The 22,939-nt window shown below is 43.1% G+C and overlaps 1 protein-coding gene across 1 annotated transcript in view; it reads right to left on the reverse strand.

Annotated features, from left to right (window-relative positions):
• The window catches only part of SLC25A12 (solute carrier family 25 member 12), a 79,902-nt gene that overhangs the window by 21,657 nt on the left and 35,306 nt on the right, over nt 1-22,939 (reverse strand). Inside the window, exons 7-13 of the mRNA XM_054971650.1 lie at nt 21,741-21,879; nt 18,959-19,052; nt 18,199-18,283; nt 12,356-12,440; nt 10,033-10,191; nt 6,545-6,597; nt 5,940-6,020 (exon numbers count right to left, since the gene is read on the reverse strand). Coding sequence (XP_054827625.1) covers nt 5,940-6,020; nt 6,545-6,597; nt 10,033-10,191; nt 12,356-12,440; nt 18,199-18,283; nt 18,959-19,052; nt 21,741-21,879 — 696 coding nt within the window. The remainder of the gene's footprint in view (nt 1-5,939; nt 6,021-6,544; nt 6,598-10,032; nt 10,192-12,355; nt 12,441-18,198; nt 18,284-18,958; nt 19,053-21,740; nt 21,880-22,939) is intronic.

Genomic DNA, 22,939 nt, shown 5'->3' on the forward strand with positions numbered 1-22,939 from the left:
TCTGGAGATTTCCCATGATGCTCCTGGGTTCCACAGAATGCCAACACAATAACGGGACCCCATGAACGCCCAAACTGCAGCAATGGCAACACGGCAGCACCAAAGCCTTTTCATAGTGTTCCAGATGGATGTGTATTTAAAGCGGAAAGAGAAAGAGGAGATTTTAGTTCTCATCCAAAGAGGGAACAACACGGAAAAACTGGTGCCAAAAAAAGGAAGCAACACTCTTTTTCTGTGGGGAGGAAGCAGAAGTAGGATTATGAGGGGTTGTCATATAAATGCACAAGAGCCCCATTCAAAAAGCCTGCACAACAACTAGCCCATTTTTTTTTAAAAAAGCTCAGCCATTTGTTGTACATAGCAAAACATAGCCCTAAATTATGACAGACACCTTTCCAGCAACAAATGACAAACTTGATTCTGAATGGAGGTTATTCATACGAGATCAGAAGTATGAACAAGTCATGCTCCCTGTTTAAACTTAATGTCACGTAAAATAAAATTCTCCACAACGAACAAATATTAAAAAAACCCTCAACCCGACAGCAAAGGTTATAAGAGAAGGGATGCAGTTTGAGATCCCAGAGCAAACACTCCTTGACATGCCAGAGGCTGGAGGAAATGCACAGATGACCCCGCAACAGGAAACCTCTTGCCCTTTCCAATTCCACCCGTGAGGCAGAGGCCACAGATCAGGGGTTGGGGGGGCACCTACTGCCAGCCCCATTCTGCTTCCTCTTGCTTGGAACAGCTAGCTACGTCCTGGACCAACCCCCAACCCCCACAAGTGACTGCAAGAGCAACTTTTAGAACAAATCAGTTAAAAAGAACAAAAAGACGTCCATGTACTTTCACTTATATTTTCACAGGACAGGATTAGCTCTTTACGCCTACTCTCTCACACAAAAGATTGCAGGCAGCCCTACTAGTCCATTGAAAAAGATGCCAAATGGTAACCTGTTTTTTGTTGGGACCAACCAAAAATATCACCCCCCCCCCCGCAAAAAAGACACCTCGGTGAACTTTGTAGTTCCCTAGAATTCTTCATCAGGTTGGCTGTTTCTCTCTCTCTCTCTCTCTCTCACACACACACACACACACGCACGCACGCACGCACGCACATACACACAGGAGAGAGGAGCGGGAAGGAAAGAAAAAGATGTTTCAGGGATGTGGTTAAATAGTTCCCAGCCTACAGACTGGGAAACATACAAGATGTGCTATAGATGTCTCCTCAGAATTAATTATTTTGATATTCCTAGGAGATAATGGCCAGTTTTTTGCTTCTGCATCTAAATATGTTCTGATGCATCTTGAAACCTCATTCTGCTCTCAGCATCGGGGAAGCCAATTAATTCTGCAACAGATTGTGTATCCCACCATAAAACTCAACTGACTGCATTATGGGCTACTCTGTAATGGACTGAAATCTTTGGACAGGGGAAAACTTGTGCTGAACATCCAGCCTGATGAAGAGCTTTGGAGACTCAAAAGCTGGATCCACATATTTTGGTTGGTCCTGGTTGAGGGGAAAAAGGATACTACAGGCAACAGTTGCTTTGGGAGGTTTTTTTCTCACCAATTATACATTAAACTCATTCAAGCTTTAGGTGCCTGAGAAGAAATGCTATAAAAGGAAACTTTTTTTAAAACAATGACACAGTCATTGAAGGACTAAGATGTCAGCCACCTGGGACAGGTAAGTATGAGTAACAAGAAGCAAATTCGTGACAATCGTTTCTCATTTAATAAAACAGATATTTAAGCAGAAATCTTGCTATCTCCCTTTAGCTTCTGTGGGGTCCCGCTAGATCTCAGTGAGAAGAGGGTTGCCACACCAGGATCCTCCTCCTCTTTGTGATCTCCACTCCCCAGTGCACTAAGCAGGATCCACTACCACTCTGGCCTGCTTTGGGGCACTCTTTAAATAAAGAGTGGGATGCCACACCCTCTTAGCCATTTCTAACCCACCCTGGAAGTCCTGGAGATTGGAGGAAAGCTCTCATTGGCTTGGGCAGGTTTTCTCCCATGAGATTCATTTGGCATTATGCCAGATGCCTTTGCCCATCTGCAGGGCTGCCTCTTATTTCAGAGGCCAGACCTGCTCACAGCTCACAGCCCTGCCACCTCTAGATGCCTGCTAGGTTGCTTCTTTCCTCAGGAGACATCCCTGCAGCCCCATCCCCAGCAAGCCCACCCTGGTCACACTGTGGCTGGGAGGGGGGTACCAGGCCAGCCTCACTCTTGACCAAGAGAGGACAGGCTGGTGCCATCCCAACAGAGCACCACCTGGCTGGTAGCACAAGAGGGTTCTGTCCTGGCTGTCCGCTGACATCGTGAAGAAGAAAGGAAAGGCTTATATTGCTGCCACCGAACTCCACCTTCCAGCTGGTAAAGTTGGATGGCGTCCTGCCACCCAGACAGGAGGTACTCTGTGTGTGTTATGTGATATGTGATATTAAATCAATTCCAACTTAAGGCAACCCTATGAATGAAAGACCTAGAAAATATCCTACCATTAACAGCCTTGCTCAGATCTTGCAAACTGGAGGACATGGCTTCCTTTATACAGTCAAACCATCTCATTTTGGGTCCAACTCTTTTCCTATGGCCTTCAACTTTTCCTAGCATTATTGTCCTTTCCCTGAGTCTTGTCTTTTCATGATGTGACCAAAGCAAGATAGCCTCAGTCTTGTCCTTTCAGCTTCTTGAAAGAATTCAGGCTTGATTTGAGCTAAAGTCCATTTATTTGTCTTTCTGCCATCCATGGTATCCGTAAAACTCTCCTCCAGCACCACATTTCAAATTAATCTACTTTCTTCCCGTCAGGTTTCTTCATTGTCCAACTTTCGCATCCATACATAGTAATGGGGAATACCATAGTGCGGATTATCTTGATCCCCAAACAGACATCCTAATCCTTAAGGATCTTTTCAAGTTTCTTCATGGCTGCTCTTCCAACTCTCAATCTCCTTCTGATTTCTTGGGCGCAGTCTCCTTTCTGGTTGATGACTGAGCCAAGGAGTAGAAAATCTTTAACAAATTCAGTTTCTTCATTGTCAGCCTTAAAATTTTGTAATTCCTCATAGCCAGTTGCTTAGGATGGGGTAATTGTTCACTGAAAACAAGGGAGACTCATTTCTTCAGCCAGGAAGTTTGATCCTTCCTGGCTGCGATGGCCCCATTCCCTTTAGTGAAGGTGCAAACCGGCAGGGGAGAGTCTGGCCCACCTACTGAGGATGAAGGCTATTTGTGGCCCTACCTTACTTTAAGAAGGAAAAAAGGGGCAAGATTGTGGATCAAGAAAGGATTAGACTCCTTGAACATCTCAGGGTGGCAACAATGACATTTGGGTCTAAACCTCATTGGGGGGAAAAAACCCAGAGATAGTATTTTATGCTGGCTTTGCGGTGCATGAAATATATTTTGGTACAAAATGATATTGCAACATTGATTATTTAGATTTCATTACCAAACAGAAATTACAAACGTTCCTGCTAAACACATGTCACAGCAGGGGGGGAAATATCCTAATGAATGCATACCTGAAAACATCCTCAAGCAATTTTTTACAAAAAAGGGTACTCAGTCTAATTTAAATGTGCATATATTTTCATAAATAATTATACTGTCTCAGGCTGTACAGACTTCCCCGTAAAGCCACAACAGATCCCATAATCTTTAGCAGGCAAGAAAAAAGTGACCAGATGTGTCAGATCTTTGAGCTGCATTGATTTGCCGAGTTAAAGAGTTTCTTATATATTCACCTGGAGCTGCTTCTAATGGACCTCGAGGAACAAGATTAGGTTTTATTTGAGATATGGACAGAACTTGCTTACTTGTTCAAAACCCGAGTTACTGTTTTCCCAAATGTGAATTCTCCCCCTGACAGGAGCAGGCTCTGTATCTACAGCACTGCCACTCTTAATCAGGCAAAGCCAAAAGTGGCATCGCTCTGGAGCTGCCTCTTGAACTGCGGAAACGGCAAAGGTCAACAAGTCTTCTTGCCCGAAGTTTTGCAACAAGGCTAAAGAGATTGGAGTCTGCCCTGTTCTCGACGGAAAGTAATGAGGGTTCCTGGGTCCAGGCCCCGGTGGGCTCCGATACCTTTAAAGACAGGCTTCGAAGGGACCGCACCGCCACACATAATCCAGCCCAGCACTTTGCTGCCACGACGAGAGAAGCCGTGTCTGATATAGCCTCTTTGATTCAGGTCTTAAAGGTAAAGAAACTGTCCCAGAATCGGGAGGTGGCAATGCTGTTTGTTGAAGGCTCAAATACATGTGTCTTTCTCCCCCCCTCCTCTCCAGCATTTATCTGAAACATTTTCCTTCAAGAAATACAGCCTCTGGGATTGCTTGATGAAGAAGGAGAAGGCCACAGGGAGGAGACTTTAACCCTTTCCTCCATGGCTGGTTTCTCACTGGAAAAAAGCCACATTTGAGCTGCTTTTACCTCCGCTAAGTTCTTTCCCCTACAGCAGTGGTGCTCTCTCTGAGGTTCCCATCTTACCTTGCAGACCTATAAGTACCTTGGAGCATGGAGGTTGCCTGTCCGCATCTATGGTGAACCTTGGCCAGCCTCTCTGCATCCAGAGTGAGGGAAAGCACTTCCTCCCTTGCCTTTTCACTCTGTTCTCAGCATGAGACACAGCCGCTCACGTGAGAGTGAAAGCCAAGGATCTCAGAGGACAGCACACTAGCCGTGGAGAAAGGGGAGGCAAACCCATCACCACCACCACCTCATGGAAGCTATTTTACTCTCTTCCCGGGTGGCTGCCACAGTTGTACTTTCTCTTCTGTCGCCAGCTTGCTCTCCTCCTGACTGCAAACAACAGACCACAGTGAACAGTGCAATCCTAAGAAGAGTTACTCCAGTCTAAGCCCACTGAAGTCAATGGGCTTAGACTGGAGTAACTCTGCTAAGGAGTGTACTGGAGAAGTTTTTTTTAAAAAAAGGGTCTGGCTCTTTACTTCCATTCCTGGTAGGAGGTCCGCAGTTCAGGAAGGCTTGTAGCTTACCCGTTCTTCAGAGTTCTTGTGATGGCAACTGTTTCAAAGTGGCAGCTATCTGCCAATCATAAGCCCTAGTGGGCCTTGCTCACTGTCCTGGGACAAGGAAGAGGTACCACTTTGGGGGACGGAGCTCTGAACAGTCATTGGTGGCATGTCAAAGAGCTACACGTGACTCCCAAGCCTGAGAAAAGTTAAAAATATACTTCAGCCTCTGACAGGGAAGTCAGTCTTTGGACGTCGCATTATTGCAAAATTAATGCCGTCTTGACAAAGACTGGAAGCAGCTAAATTATGCATAAGCATATTTAACACACTTGATCTGTTACGCAGAATATTTTAAAACTCATCACTTTTAAAACCCAAAACCAACATTCCTGCCCCCCACCCAAAAGTATACATGAAGTCCCTTTGGCAGCATGTTCAGACTCTCCTCATTCCACCCCAGGCCAGCCAACATTTATAACTAGAACTGGGCCGATTCCGCACGGCTTACCTGAAGCCAGGACGTTGCAGAACATGCCGGCAAAAACACAGAAGATCGTGTTTTCTCGCGCGAGTTTTGCGCAACATCGCAAGAAAACGCGATCTTTTGCATTTTTGCTGGCATGTTCTGCAACGCCCCGCAACGTTCTGGCTTCAGGTAAGCCGTGCGGAATCAGCTCTGTTTAGAAACAGTTGGCATTTCTAACAGCAGTTGTGCGCTGTCAGAGGTAGGCTCTGCTTTGCTGTGTAACCAACTCTGAGTAGCAGCCAACTGCAAAAAAAAAAATCCCAGTGAGTACCCAGAAAGTGATGAGTGGGACCCTTGTCTTGAAATTGTGGCAGACGTTCCCATGACACAGCTATATATTTGCTATATTCAGGCTGTTGTTCTGACAGACATGCATTGGGAGCACACTCGGCTTTCCCAACAGCAATACTTACACAGCTTCCAGCAAGGATCTCTGCAAACAGCGGAATGGAACCATCTCTCTGCGTGAATTTGTCTCTGACAAAGTCATTAACCTAATATAAAGACATAAATAATACCCTCATGTCATTTTCCATTTTTCCTCACACACACTTTCAGCAACACATTCAAAACATCTGAAAACAAAATGAAAACCAGAGCTTAGCAGTTCTTAAAAGGACAGAGATCATGTGAGAAACATTTGTGTGTTTCTCTAATGTAAATTTTACAAAAGAAAGCAACAAACAGTGATGAGTTAGATGGCTGTTGTGGGTTTCCGGGCTGTATTGCCGTGGTCTTGGCATTGTAGTTCCTGACGTTTCACCAGCAGCTGTGGCTGGCATCTTCAGAGGTGTAGCACCAAAAGACAGAGATCTCTCACAGAGAGATCTCTGTCTTTTGGTGCTACACCTCTGAAGATGCCAGCCACAGCTGCTGGCGAAACGTCAGGAACTACAATGCCAAGACCACGGCAATACAGCCCGGAAAACCCACAACAGCCATCGTTCTCCGGCCGTGAAAGCCTTCGACAATACAGCGATGAGTTACCTTACATTATTTTAAAAAACAATACACTTACTGTAAGCTTAATAGCTTTTTCTGGAGCAACACCAATAAGCTGGGGAAGTAAGCCTGTATTTAAAAAAAAAGAGTAGATTTATCACCATTAGTACCCAGTTTCCTGGGAGTAAAGTGTAGATGATTGGGGAAGGCAATGGCAAACCACCCCTAACAAAAAGTCTAACAAGAAAACGTTATGATGCGTCATCCCCCCCGCCCCCATGGGTCAGTAATGACTCAGTGCTTGCAGAGAGGACTACCTTTACCTATCACAATTAGCCCAAACACAAAATTAGTATCGTAAGGGTTTTAAGTACATGTGTGCATGTGTCTTTAAATGCTTGGTGTGGTATAGATGAAGAGTGGGGGTGAAAGAGAGGGATGAGTGAGTGAGATGACTGGTTGATGGCTGAGAGTGTGGGCAGAGTGAAGGTAGTTTGAGACTGAGAGCGGAGAGAAAAGATTCAGTCAGGGCAAGAGAGGCAAGCTGTGTGCAGCCTTAGCATGTTTAAGCATTTCTGAGAAAACTATTGAGTCTGCCATTAGCAGGCAAGCTGTGTGCAGCCTGAGCATTTTTAAGCAGTTCTGAGAGAAATATTTAGTCAGGAGAAAGCAGGCAAGCTGTGTGCAGCCTAAGCTTGTTTATGTTGTCTGAGAAAATATAACCTGTGTGGAAGCCTGAACTGTGTGTTTGTGAAAGAACATTCAGTCAGGAGAAAGCAGGCAAACTGTGTGTGCGCCTGAGAAAAGGTCTTACTTGTAATTGAGAGAGAAATTAATATCAAAAGCAGGCAAACTGTGTCTGACGCCTGAGAGAAGATCTATGTGACTGGGTTTAAGTAAAATAACTTTAAGAATTGAGAACTACTCTTTTGAAACCATCAAGTTTTAGAAATAATATAAAACCGATACCCTTCTTATAAAAATAAAAGTGTACTTTGTTTTTTTTTTCCTCAGAGTATCTGACATTCCTATATCCCATTCCTTTCCTCAGGGCCACATAGTGCCACGAAAAAGCTTGACCCTTGGGCACATTATTAAAAGGAGAAATTTAAATTATTCTGGAATTTAATTCCTGGTGGCAGCAATCTATCAAGAGGGGCGAGAATAAAAGGCTTAAAGACCAAATCTACCCAAGAGAAAGAAAGAGGTCATAACAAGTATAAATTGCAATTTGGTCTTAAAATACAATGTCTTCAACCTTTCCAGACTCAGGACTCAATGAGCATGGGAATCCACTGAGTGGAAAGTATGACAAGAAATAAAGACAGGAAATAAGTGACATTGGACTCATGTGACAGGAAAAGAGGAATTATGTCTTAACTGGTGTCAGTGCCAGGACTAAGGCTAGCATACCAAGAAAAACGGAGACCAGAAACAAGCCAAGTACCAGGTGGCATAGTGCAGTGACAAACAAGCCATGGGTCAGAGACATGGAATAATTGTCTCCATCCTGCTAGTCTCTTCAGCATGGGTGCAAAGGCTTGTTCTTCATACATGGATACTAGCAACAGATCATTTCAAACATCAGCCAAAAAAAAAAACCCCAAGTTCTAGGGACCAGCAACCCAACAGGAAAGGCTCTGCAACCACCCGGAGGGTTCTGACTACTGCTTCATACATCCACTCCCACAGAAAATATTTCCTCTGTTGTTGTTCTGTATGATGTCAGCTGTAACAGGATCTGTTCCCTGCATTACCTTACAACCAATCCCTCCAACTTGTGCAGTTCACTATGAAGGAGATGCAGAAGATACAAAAATTCTCCATTTCAGATGTTCTGGAGGAGCCAAGAATCAGGAAACATAAAACACGCACCCTTCCTCTCCCACATCATTGAATGCCCGAAGCTGTTCATGTTTTTGTCTTTGAAGCGATATGAACCAACTGCATAAAGCAGCTTAGTAAGGAGACGAATGCAATCAGTTGGTCTATATTAGGGCAAACGGCATCAGTCCTCCAGGCAGGAGGGTTGACTAGAGGACCGCCTGCAGTCATTTCCAGCTGTATATCCAGGGGCATTTTAGACCTTTGCTCTAGATAAGATTCCTGCTTCTGAAAGCGGGCTGGACTTGACCTACGAGCTCTCTTCTAGCTGTACAATAATTTACAGATACCTTTTCTAACGGCAGACTGATTTCGGCAAACAGATCAGTAGAGGGCAGCCTTAACTAGCTTGACTTTTTCAACACGAGACCTACCACTTTTGATCCCTCTCTTTCCAACCGTGACACATTCCTTGCCGGGCTCACCTGTTCCTTCCCTAAGCCCTGCAACTTCCATAAGAGCTTACAGAACTGTGATAAAATGCTGATTCATTCCCCATTCATACCCCCTCCCCCGGCCCACAACCATCTCTGTAGTTTTAATAGTGATGGACTTAATCTGTCAATGAGTTTGTCAGATGACTACCAAAAGGAGACTAGGTTTATGGGATGGAGCCACTGCCACAATCAGAAAATACAGTACAGCTTATCACTTTCAGGCATCCCTAAAAGCAAGGCAGAATCTGCCTTCCACATTCAATTCCGTCTTCTTAAAAAAAATTCAAAGCAAGCATAAATCCACACACACACACACACACACACACACACACACACACACACACACACACAAAAGATCAGCAGCTAATGTACACTGTTGCTTAGTTTCTTTCAATGTAGTCTTTTTTTCTTTTTTTGTCAGGGGCTTAACACAGACTTATTATGCTGGGGAAAGGTAGCGATTAAAATACAAAGGGAGGCTGACGACAACAAAGAGAAATGCAGCTCTCCCAGCCCGAACCTCTGATCCACTGCTAGAAGAATAGTTAAGCACAGTAGTGCCTCCAGTTAAAGGAACTAATAGATGAACACACCTGGAACCCCACCTCCCACGGCCATTAATGCAGTTAAATACTCTGCACATGCGTGCACACAGACAGTAAGCCTGCATTTCATACAGTCTGACATTTGAATATGCTGAAACCGTGCACAAAAAGGGTCAGCTCCTACAACCTACAAGAACAAAATGCTTACAGAAGCACATGCTCCCCTTTCCACGGCAGCCTCCTATTACTTCTGTAAAGGTATGGTCAAGAGTGGGCCTTAAGAACAAAAAGCTATCCAACGTGTTGGGAGGGCAATGGGTGTGGGGTAGGGGAGATCACCAGTTTTCTCTCTCTTTCACCAGCAGTGCTTCCACGAGTGCAAAAGGGTGGGGGTAGAACAACACCTGATTCCTCGCCCTCGCTTAAAGGCCTTTTGCCCTCAGAAGTTCCCAGAACCTCACTGATGCATATTCAGCAGTCACAGAAGACTGCTCTAGGAAGGGCAGGGCCATTGGATCCAAACTTATCTGAGGAAGTCTAAATGACAGCATACACATAGAAAAGAAGAAGGGAGCTCTGACTCTCGAAAGCTTATACTCTGAAAATCTTGGTCTCAAGGTGTCACTGGACTCAAAGCCTGCTGACCGACAAGGCTACCCATCTAAAAGCATATGCACGTGGCACTTTAGTTCACTTACCTCTGTAAAGGCCAAAAAAGCCTTCATAGCGCAAAACTTTCTTAAAACAATCAAAGCTATTTTTGTACATCAGCTCTCCCACGACTGACCCAGACGTGCGTTGGTTCTGCATACGGGTCTTCACCAGATCAATGGGGTACACGGCAGTAGCTCCTACAGCTATAAACAAAACGCAATCCAGGTTTATACTGTGCTTTGTTCTGTGTGCACATGACAATGTGCCATTGTGGATAATGTTGTTTTTTTGCGGATAGAATACCGACTGCTACACCCACAAGGGGCCCTGTGAAGCCCAGGAGTGAAGACCGTTGGTTTATCAAGGCCAGTATTGTCTAATCTGACTAGCTGTGGCTCTTCAGGGTCTTTTGCACATCACTTAATTCTTTGAATTGGAGGTGCCGTGGATTGAAATGGAGGCCAAGCAGATGGTCTGCCACTGAGCCACGGGATAGTTAAGAGTTACCCAGTCATGAGGGAACAGCAATCTGCATATATTCACAGTGCCTTTAAAATTTTTGCTTCATGCCTTTCAGGAAATATATTAATTTTGTTGTGCTGGTGCAGATCAGTTAAGATGCCACTCACTGCTTCCCCGAGGTAAGAATGGCGGGGCTCCGAGGAGACCTCTGCATAGTTATGTTTCTCCCCTCCCCCTCCCACCACCTATGATCAGAAGCCCTGACAAAATGTCGCTTGGGCAGCTCCATTCACCAAAACATTTGGAGCAGCTATGAGATGACGGGAACACCATCCAACCTCTGTGGACAAGGGGGTGGGGGGAAACACAAGCAGACTGATAGCTTAATTGTTCTTGCTGAAGATAAAAGGGGAACTGTGGCACAGAGGCACTAGAGGAGGGCCAATGGCAGCAGCTGCTCCAGGAGAGGGCAGGGCGCTGCTTGGGAAGCAAGCACAGCACAATGGCCCCAGTTGGAGTGGAGGTGCACCACCTGCAGGAGAGTCTCACCTCATTAAGCATCTGCTGAGCACAGCGGCAGGAGTAGGCAGTTTGCCAGCCTAAGCTGTAGGCTAGGGGCACAGTGGGCAGTCTCTCTGGCTAGTCCTATGCAAACCCAGTGGGGGTGAGGCAAAGTGAGGAAGGGGTGAAGAGATTAACAAAACTCAGAGAAGGGAGGAGCAGTGCTAGGCTTGGCCAGCATGGGTGGAGCCTCAGGGATAAAATGTGAGGCTGCCAGGCTGCTGCAGCAAACCTTTAAAGAATTGGGGGCGGGGCCTGGAACAACAGTATACTTATATCACTTCTGGTAAAAACAGGAAGTGACATGGTAGACACTCTAGCATTTCACACACCACGGAGTTTTTTGCAAAATGGCAAAGCATCTGCTATGCTGGTTTTTACAGGAAGTGATGTAAACACACCAGTGTACTGTCGGTACCCATTAGTCCCCTCCCCATTTCCTCCCACCGGTGCCAGGAGGCCTCCTATTATAGCAGGAGGCATGGCAACCCTAAATAAAAGGGACATGTCAAGAGATACAAGGGGAGGAGAAGAAGCTACCAAAATGGCTTGCCCTCCTAACCCTATGGAGGGGATCTTCCACTGTTGGCACATGCTGAAATGGCAGACTAGAATCTGGGCGACCCAAGTTCAATTCCCAGCTCTGCCACAGAATGATGATGATGACAGCAGCTAGCTGAGTGACTTTGGGCCAGTCACACATTCTCAGCTTAACCTACCTCACAGGGTCAGTTGTGAGCAAAGAAAATGGAGGAGAGGAGAATGATGTAAGCTGCTTTGGATCCCCATTGGGAAGAGAGGCAAGGGTATAAATGACGTTTAAAATAAAATAAATGTTGCTCCAAAGTCAGTGGCTCACGTTAAGTTATAAAAACCCAGAGTGAATGTGAGAGAGATTATACCATAAACAGACATGTTACTACATACTGTTTAAGGAGCACATTAGTAATTAAAGCATAACTAATAAATACCTATTCAAAAGACAAAGATGTCAAGTTTTCCCCCATTCCTTCTTTCACTTCAGTTTTGTTCTTGGTATCAGTCCCGTCGAATATAATTAAAGGGGAGTCCAAGGCTGTATCCGAGAAGACTTATCTATATCATTCTGCAAGTTTTGCTCTGAAGTCTGTCTGGAGCCAGCAGTGCCAGGGCAGCGTTCTGTCAGGACTTCTGATCAAGGGCTGAAGGAAGGGGGAGGGGCTTAACAATACAGAGCTCTCTTCAGAGCCCTAACATCCTTACCTTGGGGAACAATGAACAGCATCTTAGCTGGTCTGCGCCAGCACAGCAAGATAATATTACCTCAACCCAAGCTTGAAAACAGCATACAGACATGTCACTCACCTCCAGCAATTGAGCCCAGAGTGAACCTGTAAGCAGACTCAGCTGCCTGGAGCCAGATGGGTCTGCCCAGATTGCTGTAAGATTGCTGTGAGTCAAGAAAAGAGAAGGGAAACAATCAGGCATACACACACACACACACACACAAAACGTGAAAAAGCTGTACAAGAATTGAAAGCAGCAACTGTGCATGGAGCATTTGTAAAACTGAGAGTAAAAAAACCAAATCAGACAGTATAACAACATATTGGTATAGATTTGTGGAATATGGTTCAAAAAGAAAATCTTAATATTCTGGGATGTGCTTGGGGTTTATCCCCCCCAAAACACATCTATTCGGTCAGGTACTGCATGGAATGGGAAAGTAACACAGTGGCTTATTCCGCACACGTTGGATAATGCACTTTCAATGCACTTTATCAATCGTTTAAGGTGGATTTTTTGTTCTGCACACAAAAAAATCTGTTCCAAATGATCTATAAAGAGGACTGGAAGTGCATTATCCAACATGTGCGGAATCACCAAGTGTTTTGGCTCAAGCATTTAATTATTGCACCCAGAATGACTGGCTCAAATGTGGAAGCAAGAAACAATCCTGGCATTGAGGCAATGGTTGAATAGGGTTTGGTCAATAATGATTAGTAATAAGATTACTATGTATAGATATATGTAGACATGGATATTATGATCAATGTAGAAATCGGTAGAAACTTGGTTACCTTTCATTAACTATTGGAACTGGGAAAATCCGTTTTGACTGCTATTTAAGAAACTCTTTATATAGTTAGATTCAGGCACGTAAACATGTTGGTCTGTAGTAGAAGACCAAGATCCAGTAGCACCTTAAAGACCAACTAGATATCCAGGATGTGAGCTTTCAAGAGTCAGAGCTAACAAAGGGAACTATCATTCTCAAAAGCCCATACTCTGGAAACCTAGTTGATCTTCAGGGTGTTATTGGACCCAAATCTTGCTCTTTGTATAGTTGTTTGTTTGAAATTTTTTAACGTCTGATGTATAACGTGTTATAATTTTGTTGTTTTGGTGGCAGCGAGTAAGGCCGTAGAATGGTATGCTTGTTAAAATAGGATATATATTTATTTTAAAGTGAAAAATAAATAATAAAAAGACAAAAAGGGAGCACCACTTTTTCATATGGAACCTTTTCCATTTAGATCACCTGATGCCCATAATTCAAAGACAGCATGAATGAAAAGCGACTATTTTGTTAAGCTGTGTCTACTTATTTTCCCTCCCAAAGGTACAGAGCACTCCACAAACTTTTAAGTTAAACATAAGCCTTTTCTCATACATTACATTCACCTGTACCCAATGCATCCTTACATAGTAGGAGTGTGTGCTGCCTGTGATGTTCCCAATATGCATGACTGCCATTTTGTGTGGGCAATGTTTAAGTTTTCTATGTATGTAGAGCTTTGGTACATGCTAAACAATACCTTGATCAATTCAGTGGTCAGTTCACACGACCCAAACTATTAAGTGCAAGCATGTTGCCCTTGTTCACACAAGATGGTGATCATGCATACCAAGAGAGTCTATGCTTGGTTAAGAGGCTTCCAGTACACATAGGAGCAATGTCTGAAAAGGGTTTACTAGGTAAGATCTTACTAGTCCTCAGAAAGGAAGCTCAGAAGTTCATGACCAAACCAACTGAATTACCTTGCACCTGAGCCCCAGGTATGCTCTGCCTCATTCATTTTAACCACATGCACCAAAGATGTGCATACAAAACTGCCTTATCTACTCAACAGAAGAGAATGGAGCAGCACTTTCAGATAGAAGAGCTCTATGCGTTCATCTATGATTCCACAATCACAGCAAATTCCTACACTGGGATATACTTCTACAGTTTATTTTCACCTTTACTGATTCATTTAACAAGCTTACGCCATAGTCTCTCAGGCATTCTATCTGCATGGCCTTTTGTTTATTTCTCTGGAACTTCCCAAATCTCCCCCAAAGAAACTCCCAGTATTTGAAATTATTGTTGGGCTTTGCGGTTCAATAAAAATACAGAGAAGAAATGAAGGTCGAAATATTTCCAGCTGAAGTTTTTACTGCGCTCCATGTACCTTTTCTCCTTAATCTTTCTGTTTGTTCAGTTCCTTATAATCCTCAAGAAACCCTAATCCCAAACTGCATGCTTGTGTCTGTCCCAATCGTTTGTCACTCTGTGCCTGTTTTCTCTTTCCTTGTAATGGAAATATAACTTTCAGCCTATTTATGAAGGTGCCTACTATAAGCCTGTGTTGAGATAGGATATGTAAATTAGAATAATTAACGCTATGGCTTTCAGAGCATGAATATTTATAAATAGAAAATTACTGTCACCAGCATCTCTCCATGAAACCAGTGTACGTAGACATTTAGAAACTAGACAAAGGAACTCTTTCCCTGATGATATCAGCAGCAAATATGGTTGAAACGCTACCTCTTTTATTTATGCTAAACACAGGCAAAAAGGGGTGTTAATAAAAAGTTAAGAATTTATCCGTGCCCGCTGTACAGAATGCCACTTTCCATCACTCAAATGGCATGTTCTTCTGTGCCACCAGGCTGAGACCATCACTTAAGGCACAGGGCATGGTAGCAATTATCAGCTTCCTCTTCACACCGGCTCCGTGCCTCTTTCGGCAGTGCTGAAAAGCATGCGTTTGCCAGGCCTTTTGATGGGATGTGAAGAGCAGGCATCTTTGCGGGGAGGGGGGGCATCTTTGGGATTTTTTTCTGGTTTTAAACCTTTGATGTTTTAATAGCTACTTGTAAGCCACCTTGAGCCAAGAGAGGAAAGGTGGAGTAAAAAAAATAATAAATGAAATAAATATAAGCCACATATGAAACCCAGGCCTAGTTTTCACATGAGGTTGAAAGAGATGGTGGAGTCTTAGGACTCTGGAATAATCTGTACCATTTCAGAGTATGAGGAAGGAACCATGTTTTTAAATGCTGTCCTGAGTGAGGGGAAAAGAACCTTTCTGAAAATAGAAAAGGAACACAGCAGGTAGAAGTCTGAATTAGAAGTAGTCTCTCTGCTGTGCTAAGTTTTTGCTCACAGGAAGAGGTAAATTTAAAAATGGTATTCTGTTACTTAGAAGTCAATTTTCTGCTACCTGTGTAGACCAGGACCAGGCCTAAAAATAGGTCCTTGTTAGCAATGGTGTCCAAATTCTTAACAACTCATTTGGAACACAAATTTGTCTCTCTCCTAATGCTTGGATAGATTATGAATCAAATATTGTTTCCTTGAGAAGTTCTAAATTGATTCATAATATAAAACGGAACTCCATACATGCCAAAAATGTACTTCGACTTGTTGTTTTTTAACCCAAGTCTTGCACACTAATCAGAGAGTGCTAAACACGCCCCTATTCAAAAGATTATTTTTAAGGCTCCAGACATCTGTGGATCTATGAAACTGACATTGTAAAAGGGGGGGCATTAAAAGGGGGGCACAGTAAAAGGGGGGCACAGCTGTGCTGTGCCTGCTGCACTGGCTCCCAGTGGAGTTCCAGACCCGGTTCAAGGTGATAACCTTGTTGTTTAAAGCCCTTCACGGACTGGGACCTGCATACCTGCGGGACCGCCTCTTCCATTACATCCTCTGCAGGGTGTTGCGTGCTGCAAACAAGCAACTCCTGGTGGTCCCCAGCCCGTCTGGGGACCGTCTGGCCTCAACCAGGGTCAGGGCTTTTTCTGCCCTGGCCCCGGCCTGGTGGAACACTTTTCTGCTGGAGATTCGGGCCCTGCGGGACCTGTTACAGTTCCACCGGGCCTTTGGCTGAGTGCCAGCGGGTGTCTTCCTTCTTCCATCTAAGACCACCACTTTTTTGGGGGCTGCCCTTGGCCATCTGCTATGCCCACATACGGACTCGCAATATTTGTTTAAATAGCCTGCTCCTGGACTATTTTAATGACTTTAAAAAAATTATTATTGATTTTATGGTTTTGTGACTTTTAATGTATTTTTTTAATGTTGTTAGCCACCCTGAGCCCATCTGTGGGGAGGGCAGGGTATAAATTAAATCAAATAAATAAATAAATAAACAAAAATTAAAAATGGAGATGGGTATTATGTCACAGAATTAACCTGTAGAATGTCATACATTACACTGTGTGCTTAACTGTGCTGTTTTTTTCCCCTTAATGTAGGCTGAAAAGTAATTAATTGCTAATTTAAACACAGAAAACAATATGTTTCATAGACACTGCACAACGACCAGTCACACTGCATGACTCCTGGGATATGTTGGTACAGTGCTGAGAAACCTAAAAATGGTCCATCAGCAGCCCACAGGAGCCAAGAAGATGCCTTTGAAAAGCAAACAAAGAAGCCATGATCAACCTAACAATCCCAGGTACTTGATCCGACCACCAATAATTAGAGTTGTACTGCTCTTGACCATGGAGATTCCCCTTTTAGCTACTTCAAAAAGCGACTGTTGGAAGTCAGTCCATTGGTTTATCTAATCCCTTTTTAAAAAACAAGTATATAAAAAAAATAGCCATCACATCTTCTAACAGTATACCCTGAAAATCTTGTTGGTCTCTAAGATGTCACTGGACTCAAATCCTACTGTTCTTCTAGCAGTGAATACTTCTTGAGCTTCCATTGAATTTCTAACTTAAAACATTTTCTGGACATATCTTTTCCTAGCCCATACGATTGACATCATCCTATTTGGGAAAACTGAGTCAGGTTCAAGTCATGTTAAATGTTTAATCATTCCCAAAGCTCTAAAGTTTCCAGTAGGCAACAATTTACAAATGTGAGCACAGGGGGAGAACCACCCCCTGCAAACCAATTTTTCTTTAGAAGTTCCATTTACTGAAATGGGGGACTACTTTAATGCAGTTTTTTCCAACAGCCAATGTCAAAATGGGGGTTATCGCCCTCCTGTTGCTATAGAAACATGGCCCAACAATGATCAAACAAAAGAGGCAAAATTCAATAATCAGTCTAGCCAAACTGTCCTGGTCAATCTCCATGAACAATAATTAGTCTTAACAAATCTTTCATGTGCTGATTGTAAAAAAAAAAGTAACAAAGAAAGACTGTTATTAGGCAACAGAAGGGACATATTGAAATACCACACAAGTTAATTCTGAAGAGGAGCTTCAATACAAAACAATCCAGATAATGTAATCATTTGCAAAATACTGACATCTGCATAGACAGATTCATAAAATTATTTGACAGTAGACAGCGTTTTTCTTCCTCAACCATCAATACCTAGAAGGTTGATTAAAGTGGTACAAATGCCCAGATCTGTACGGTTTGCTTTTAAACTTAAGTTGTTGATTTTAGCACAGCAAGATAAACGAGCACGGCCACCTCCAATGTAAAGAAGCAACCCAACTCCTTTTCTTGTGATTAGGAGTGACCTCCTTTTGATCACTTTGGCTGTCATCCAAGAGGCCTGCTCACCGTCACCCAGGCATGTACCAGAGTGTTTTCTGTTCTTCCCGTCAGGCAGCTAGTCCTTCCAAGCCAAGCCTCAACCCACTTTTTTTTTTATTACAATCTCCTAACTTAAAGAGGTTTGGGAGTTGTTAAATGAGCTGCTGAATGCGTGTAGACCAGAGGCAGTTCCTGCCCCACCAGCTCTCATGTCAAACTAGTTTTTAAAAAATTTGAGATAGCTTGAAAATAAATGGGAGGGGGGATTTAAAAGGGTTGGCTTTTGAAAGGCCTGTGGATCAAAACAGCCATAAATGTGAATTTTGTAAAAGTCTTTCAACAAGAACAATTGTATATTTTTTTTTACTTCAGGACACCTGAAACATCTAGAACTGCTATGTTTTTATATTTGGTTGAAGAGTCCTACCTGCCTCTGGAGTTCTGCTAAGTTGTAAGGCAATGCCCCTTCAGCCAAGGGTGCTATTCTCTCAATGTCAGCCAGTGTTAAGCGTCTGTATGCAAGATTGTGGGGAAAAAATCTTTGTTAGATATCACAAGCAAGGGCAAAGAGTTGTGGGAAGTTAATGGACAAGTACAGAGATGTAGAGTAGAATCCAGGGTTGCTAACAGCCCTGAATCAGGGGATCTTCTGCCACCACTCCTCATCCCATACCAGTGCTCAATGGAGAGACAGGGGGACAAATGGCATCACACAATGCTCTAGAAATTTCCCCAATCTCTGTGGTCATGTCACTTCCATTTACACAACTGAAAGTCAGGTTGCAGCATCTCATAACACTCCATCAGGTCTCCATCCCTCCAGTCTTCTGCTGGTCACCAACCCTTTCCAGCACAGCGTTTCCATAGGCACAGGGACTTCCATGTCCCCCCCCCCTTTCACCACAGCCCCAAATGCCCCACTAAATTCTATTTCTGGGGATCTCATCTTCCCCAGGAGCAGGATTTTGGAGGCATTTTGGGCTGCTGCAGGAGAGTGGAACCATGAAACTCATGCTCCGTGGGTAGAAGTCACTGCACCCGTGGAAATGCTGTTTTGGACCCAACACGTAGGAATATAAACTCTAGGCCGCATGTTGCATTTCAGTCTGCTGTTGTCAGTATTTTTTAAAATCCATTTAGGAAAAATAATTGAAAAATATTAATATGAAAGCTATGTTTATCCTTACCCTGTAGCATTGTACAGGTCAGCCAGCTGATAGAGGATATCTATTTCCAAAGGTGTAACCTGTCCAAATTTGATAGCAGACTGGGAGAATTCCTCTGTTTTTTAAGAAAAAGAATATAGAAGACCTGACTGTGCATAATTATTTTTTAAAAAATTATTACACAATTCATTACTGGCAAAGCCTTAGGAAAGCAAAAGCTGAACTCCAAAGTGAAAGGAGCACCAACAAGAAGATCATCAACAGCAGAGCAGCAAACAGGAGCATCAAATGGAATTTACTCTGGATAAAGTCAATGTAACAATGCTCGAAGGAAAGCTTTTAAACTTCAGTCATACCCCCCTGGGTGGACAGAGGATGACTGTAGCTTTCCAGCAATGAGAAAGGTCTTTCGTACATGGTCCGAGGCACCTGCAGTCCGCTAGTTTCAGGGCTGAACCTTCTCTTCAAATTTTTTTTTAAAAAGGGACTGAATATGGATTCAAACTATGCCTTGCAGAAAATCTTAAGGACTAATGGAACAGCTCTTATTATATATGCAGCATAAATAGCTCTGGCTATTGTCCTGCTGTATGAAATTTTTAGCATCTTTAAAAATGATGATTAGATTCTCACATCCTTTTTTCTAAATCAGCTCCAATTGTGCAGCCCTATACAAATTAAATCACTGTATCTGTGCAACATTTGGACACATGCAGAGCTCCCACATTTACACAAACATACCAGAGCAAGCAGTTACAGTCATTCATTTCATTTATTCACAAAGTCCACAAAGTACATGGCTTTTAAACAAATAATACAAAATACAAATAGGGGTAAAACATTAAGAAAACTCCAGACCTTAAGAAAGGATAAATACTTATATTTAGATAATGTAGATTTAAATTTAAGTAAGTTACAAGCTTGCTTTCTAGCTATCCTCGCACTAAATTAATAGAATTGGCTTGAATTTTTAGAGCAACCAAAATATTGGTTGTTGTGGATTTTCCGGGCTGTATGGCCGTGGTCTTGGCATTGTAGTTCCTGACGTTTCGCCAGCAGCTGTGACTGGCATCTTCAGAGGTGTAGCACCGAAAGACAGAGATCTCTCATTGTCAATGTGTGGAGAACATATTAGCAGGTAATTTATATCTACTCAGGAAGGTGGGTTTGGGCTGAGTCATCCTGTAAGAGTTTCCCAGGGTGTGGAACGCTAATGGGGGGAAGCTTCACTGTATCCTGAGGTTCTTTTGCATATGGATTGGTGCTTGATATGCTAATCTTATCTGCAGGGCTATTTTAAGATGTAAAGTATTTTGTTAGCCTGGTGTTTGGTGTTTTTCAGGACTGGAAACCATGCTCTATTCATTCTTAAAGTCTCTTCTTTCCTGTTGAAGTTGTGTTTATGCTTATGAATTTCAATGGCTTCCCTGTGCAATCTGACAAAGTAGTTGGATGTGTTGCCCAGTATTTTAGTGTCTGGAATAAGATACTGTGTCCTGTTTGAGTTAGGCTATGTTCAGCCACTGCTGATTTTTCAGGTTGGCCAAGTCTGCAGTGTCTTTCATGTTCTTTTATTCTTGTCTGGATGCTACACTGTGTGGTCCCAATGTAAACTTGTCCACAGCTGCAGGGTATGCGGTATACTCCTGCAGAGGTGAGGTGGTCTCTACTGTCTTTTGCTGATCGTAGCATCTGTTGTATTTTTCTGGTGAAAGCCTTTGACAACCAAAATATATTCGGCAACAGCCAAAGAAATATGATTTTCATTACCAGTCAGGGGGAAATGATAATCAACAGAATAGGTAGAGATCTAAATAAGAAGGATTGTTATCAAAGAAGCTCTTAAACTATCATAAAATTTACATGAAAAGACAAGTTAGGGTTTCAGCCACCTCAAGCCTACACAAACACATCCTTTGATGATGTGATCTACCATGAAGATCGGCAATTGTTAGTGCACTAAAATGGGCTAGGGGGAAAAGATGGTAATAAGAGGGAACCATGAGAAGTGTAGCAAGCAGTTACTAAATCAACTAAACTGAATCGTGACTTTTGGGATCATGCATGAGACATACACCATGCAACACCAAAAACAGTGACCTGCTCCACTCTTAAAATGTTCACCGTCAGGTACGGGTTACCGGCAAGGTCTTTTTCCAAGTTCTCCTAGACAGAGGCTCCCCTCTTTAAAGGCTAAACGCTCACGTTAGGGTCACTACACGACTGAGGCAAACAGGGGTGGGCATTGTGTCACTTGCCCTCAACTACATCACAGACATGATCTTATAGATGCCTTGGTCAACCACATTCCAACTATGCAAAGAGTGCTGCTCTTCTAAAGAGGAATTAAAACATCTAATGCAAGAAGACACCTCTAGATTGCACATCAATGGCCTTTTTGGACTGTGGAATGACAAACCTTCCACAAGCACTTAATTGGAGCATGTGGAAATTATCGTGAGCACATCAAGTTCTTCTGTCCAGAAGTTCTCCACGATCACTACTATGAAGAATATATACTGGGAACACATGTGAAGGACTGTCTCCATTATGGAAGTGGATGGGAAAAACTGCTTGTACCAATGCCTTGTGGCCTGACAATGTGTCCAAATCTTGCTCCATGCACTAACCCCTATTCTACCACTCCAGTGAGCAAAGTTTGAAACCTTCCTTCAACTTAAGGGTTTCTTCCACTGGGGGAAGAGCCGCTTAAATTGAAGGAAGGCTCCCTGGAGAAAGGTTGGCTCCACCCCACTATCTTCAGCTTCAATGATCACAAAATTAATGACATGCACTGCTTTACCTTTTGTAACTTCAACATCTTTCCTAGCACCTCCTATGAGACTGTATATCTTTCGAACAAGCTCCATGTTGTTCAACAAGGCATTAAAAGCATTGAAATAGGAAAAGCTGACTTGATGTGAAATAGATCCACCTGCAGCCTAGGGAAGGAAAAAGAAAAGAAAAAACCTTTATACAGGCTTCTTTATAAAATTTGGAACTCTTTATGAGCTTCATTCAGTTGCAGTACAGGGAGAAAAATTATAGTTAGAGAACTACAACAAACGTAAGACTTGCATTCCTAAATAAATTCCTTTATTTAGCCAGCAGAACATCAAGACATTAAGATGGTGGGGAGTATTTACTCATTTAGAAAAATCTCTATGCTGCTTCTCCAGAGAGCCTGCTTCAGGCCGTGTACAAAGTAGAACATACCAAAAACACGCTATGAAAGCCGTCAGTTATTAAAAACCCAGAGCATGAAACATGTCTTATGAAATAGATCTCAGACTAGAACCACACAATAAAAATGGTGCTAAAAGAGCAGTGGGGACTGGGGAGGCCCAGCAGGCCTCAAAAGGGAGGGCATTCCACACAGGAGGCGTTACCTCTAAAAACATCCTGACTCTGGTTGCCACCCACCTCACCTCTGAAGGTGGGGCATAGAAAGCAGGGCTTGTGTGGAAGAACTTAGAGGGTGGGCTGGACAGTACGATAGAGGCGGGTACCATGGCCCCATGCTACTTTGGGTCTGAAAGGCAAAAACCAGCACTTTTATTTATTTACGTCATTTATAGTCAACCTTTCTCAGTGAGGATCAAGGCAGATTATACACTGTAGGGCAATACGGTCAACTGCTGGAACACTCAATAAACAACATAATAGGGTAAGGACTGCGTAAAAAACAAGCAGAAATCTTCGAATTGTGCCTGGAAACAGATGAACAGCCAGTGCTGATTCTTTAGCACAAGTTGAAATTAAAGGAAAGTATCCTTGACAACAAGATAATGATTACATACAAAACAGAAATGACAGCAGATAACCTGAATTATTGAATAGCAACAAAACATTTTGGATAATGAGGAATCAACTAGGTTCCTTAACCTTGATTCAGAGGCTCCAGTGTAAATCAGACGCAGCTGGTCTCAGAGCATCACACACACTCACAAAGTGGTAAAGTGATATACTTTAATTAATCTACTTCTTTCAAAGGAACTTGAA

The sequence above is a fragment of the Eublepharis macularius genome, chromosome 2, assembly GCF_028583425.1.
Source record: "Eublepharis macularius isolate TG4126 chromosome 2, MPM_Emac_v1.0, whole genome shotgun sequence".
NCBI lineage: Eukaryota > Metazoa > Chordata > Lepidosauria > Squamata > Eublepharidae > Eublepharis > Eublepharis macularius.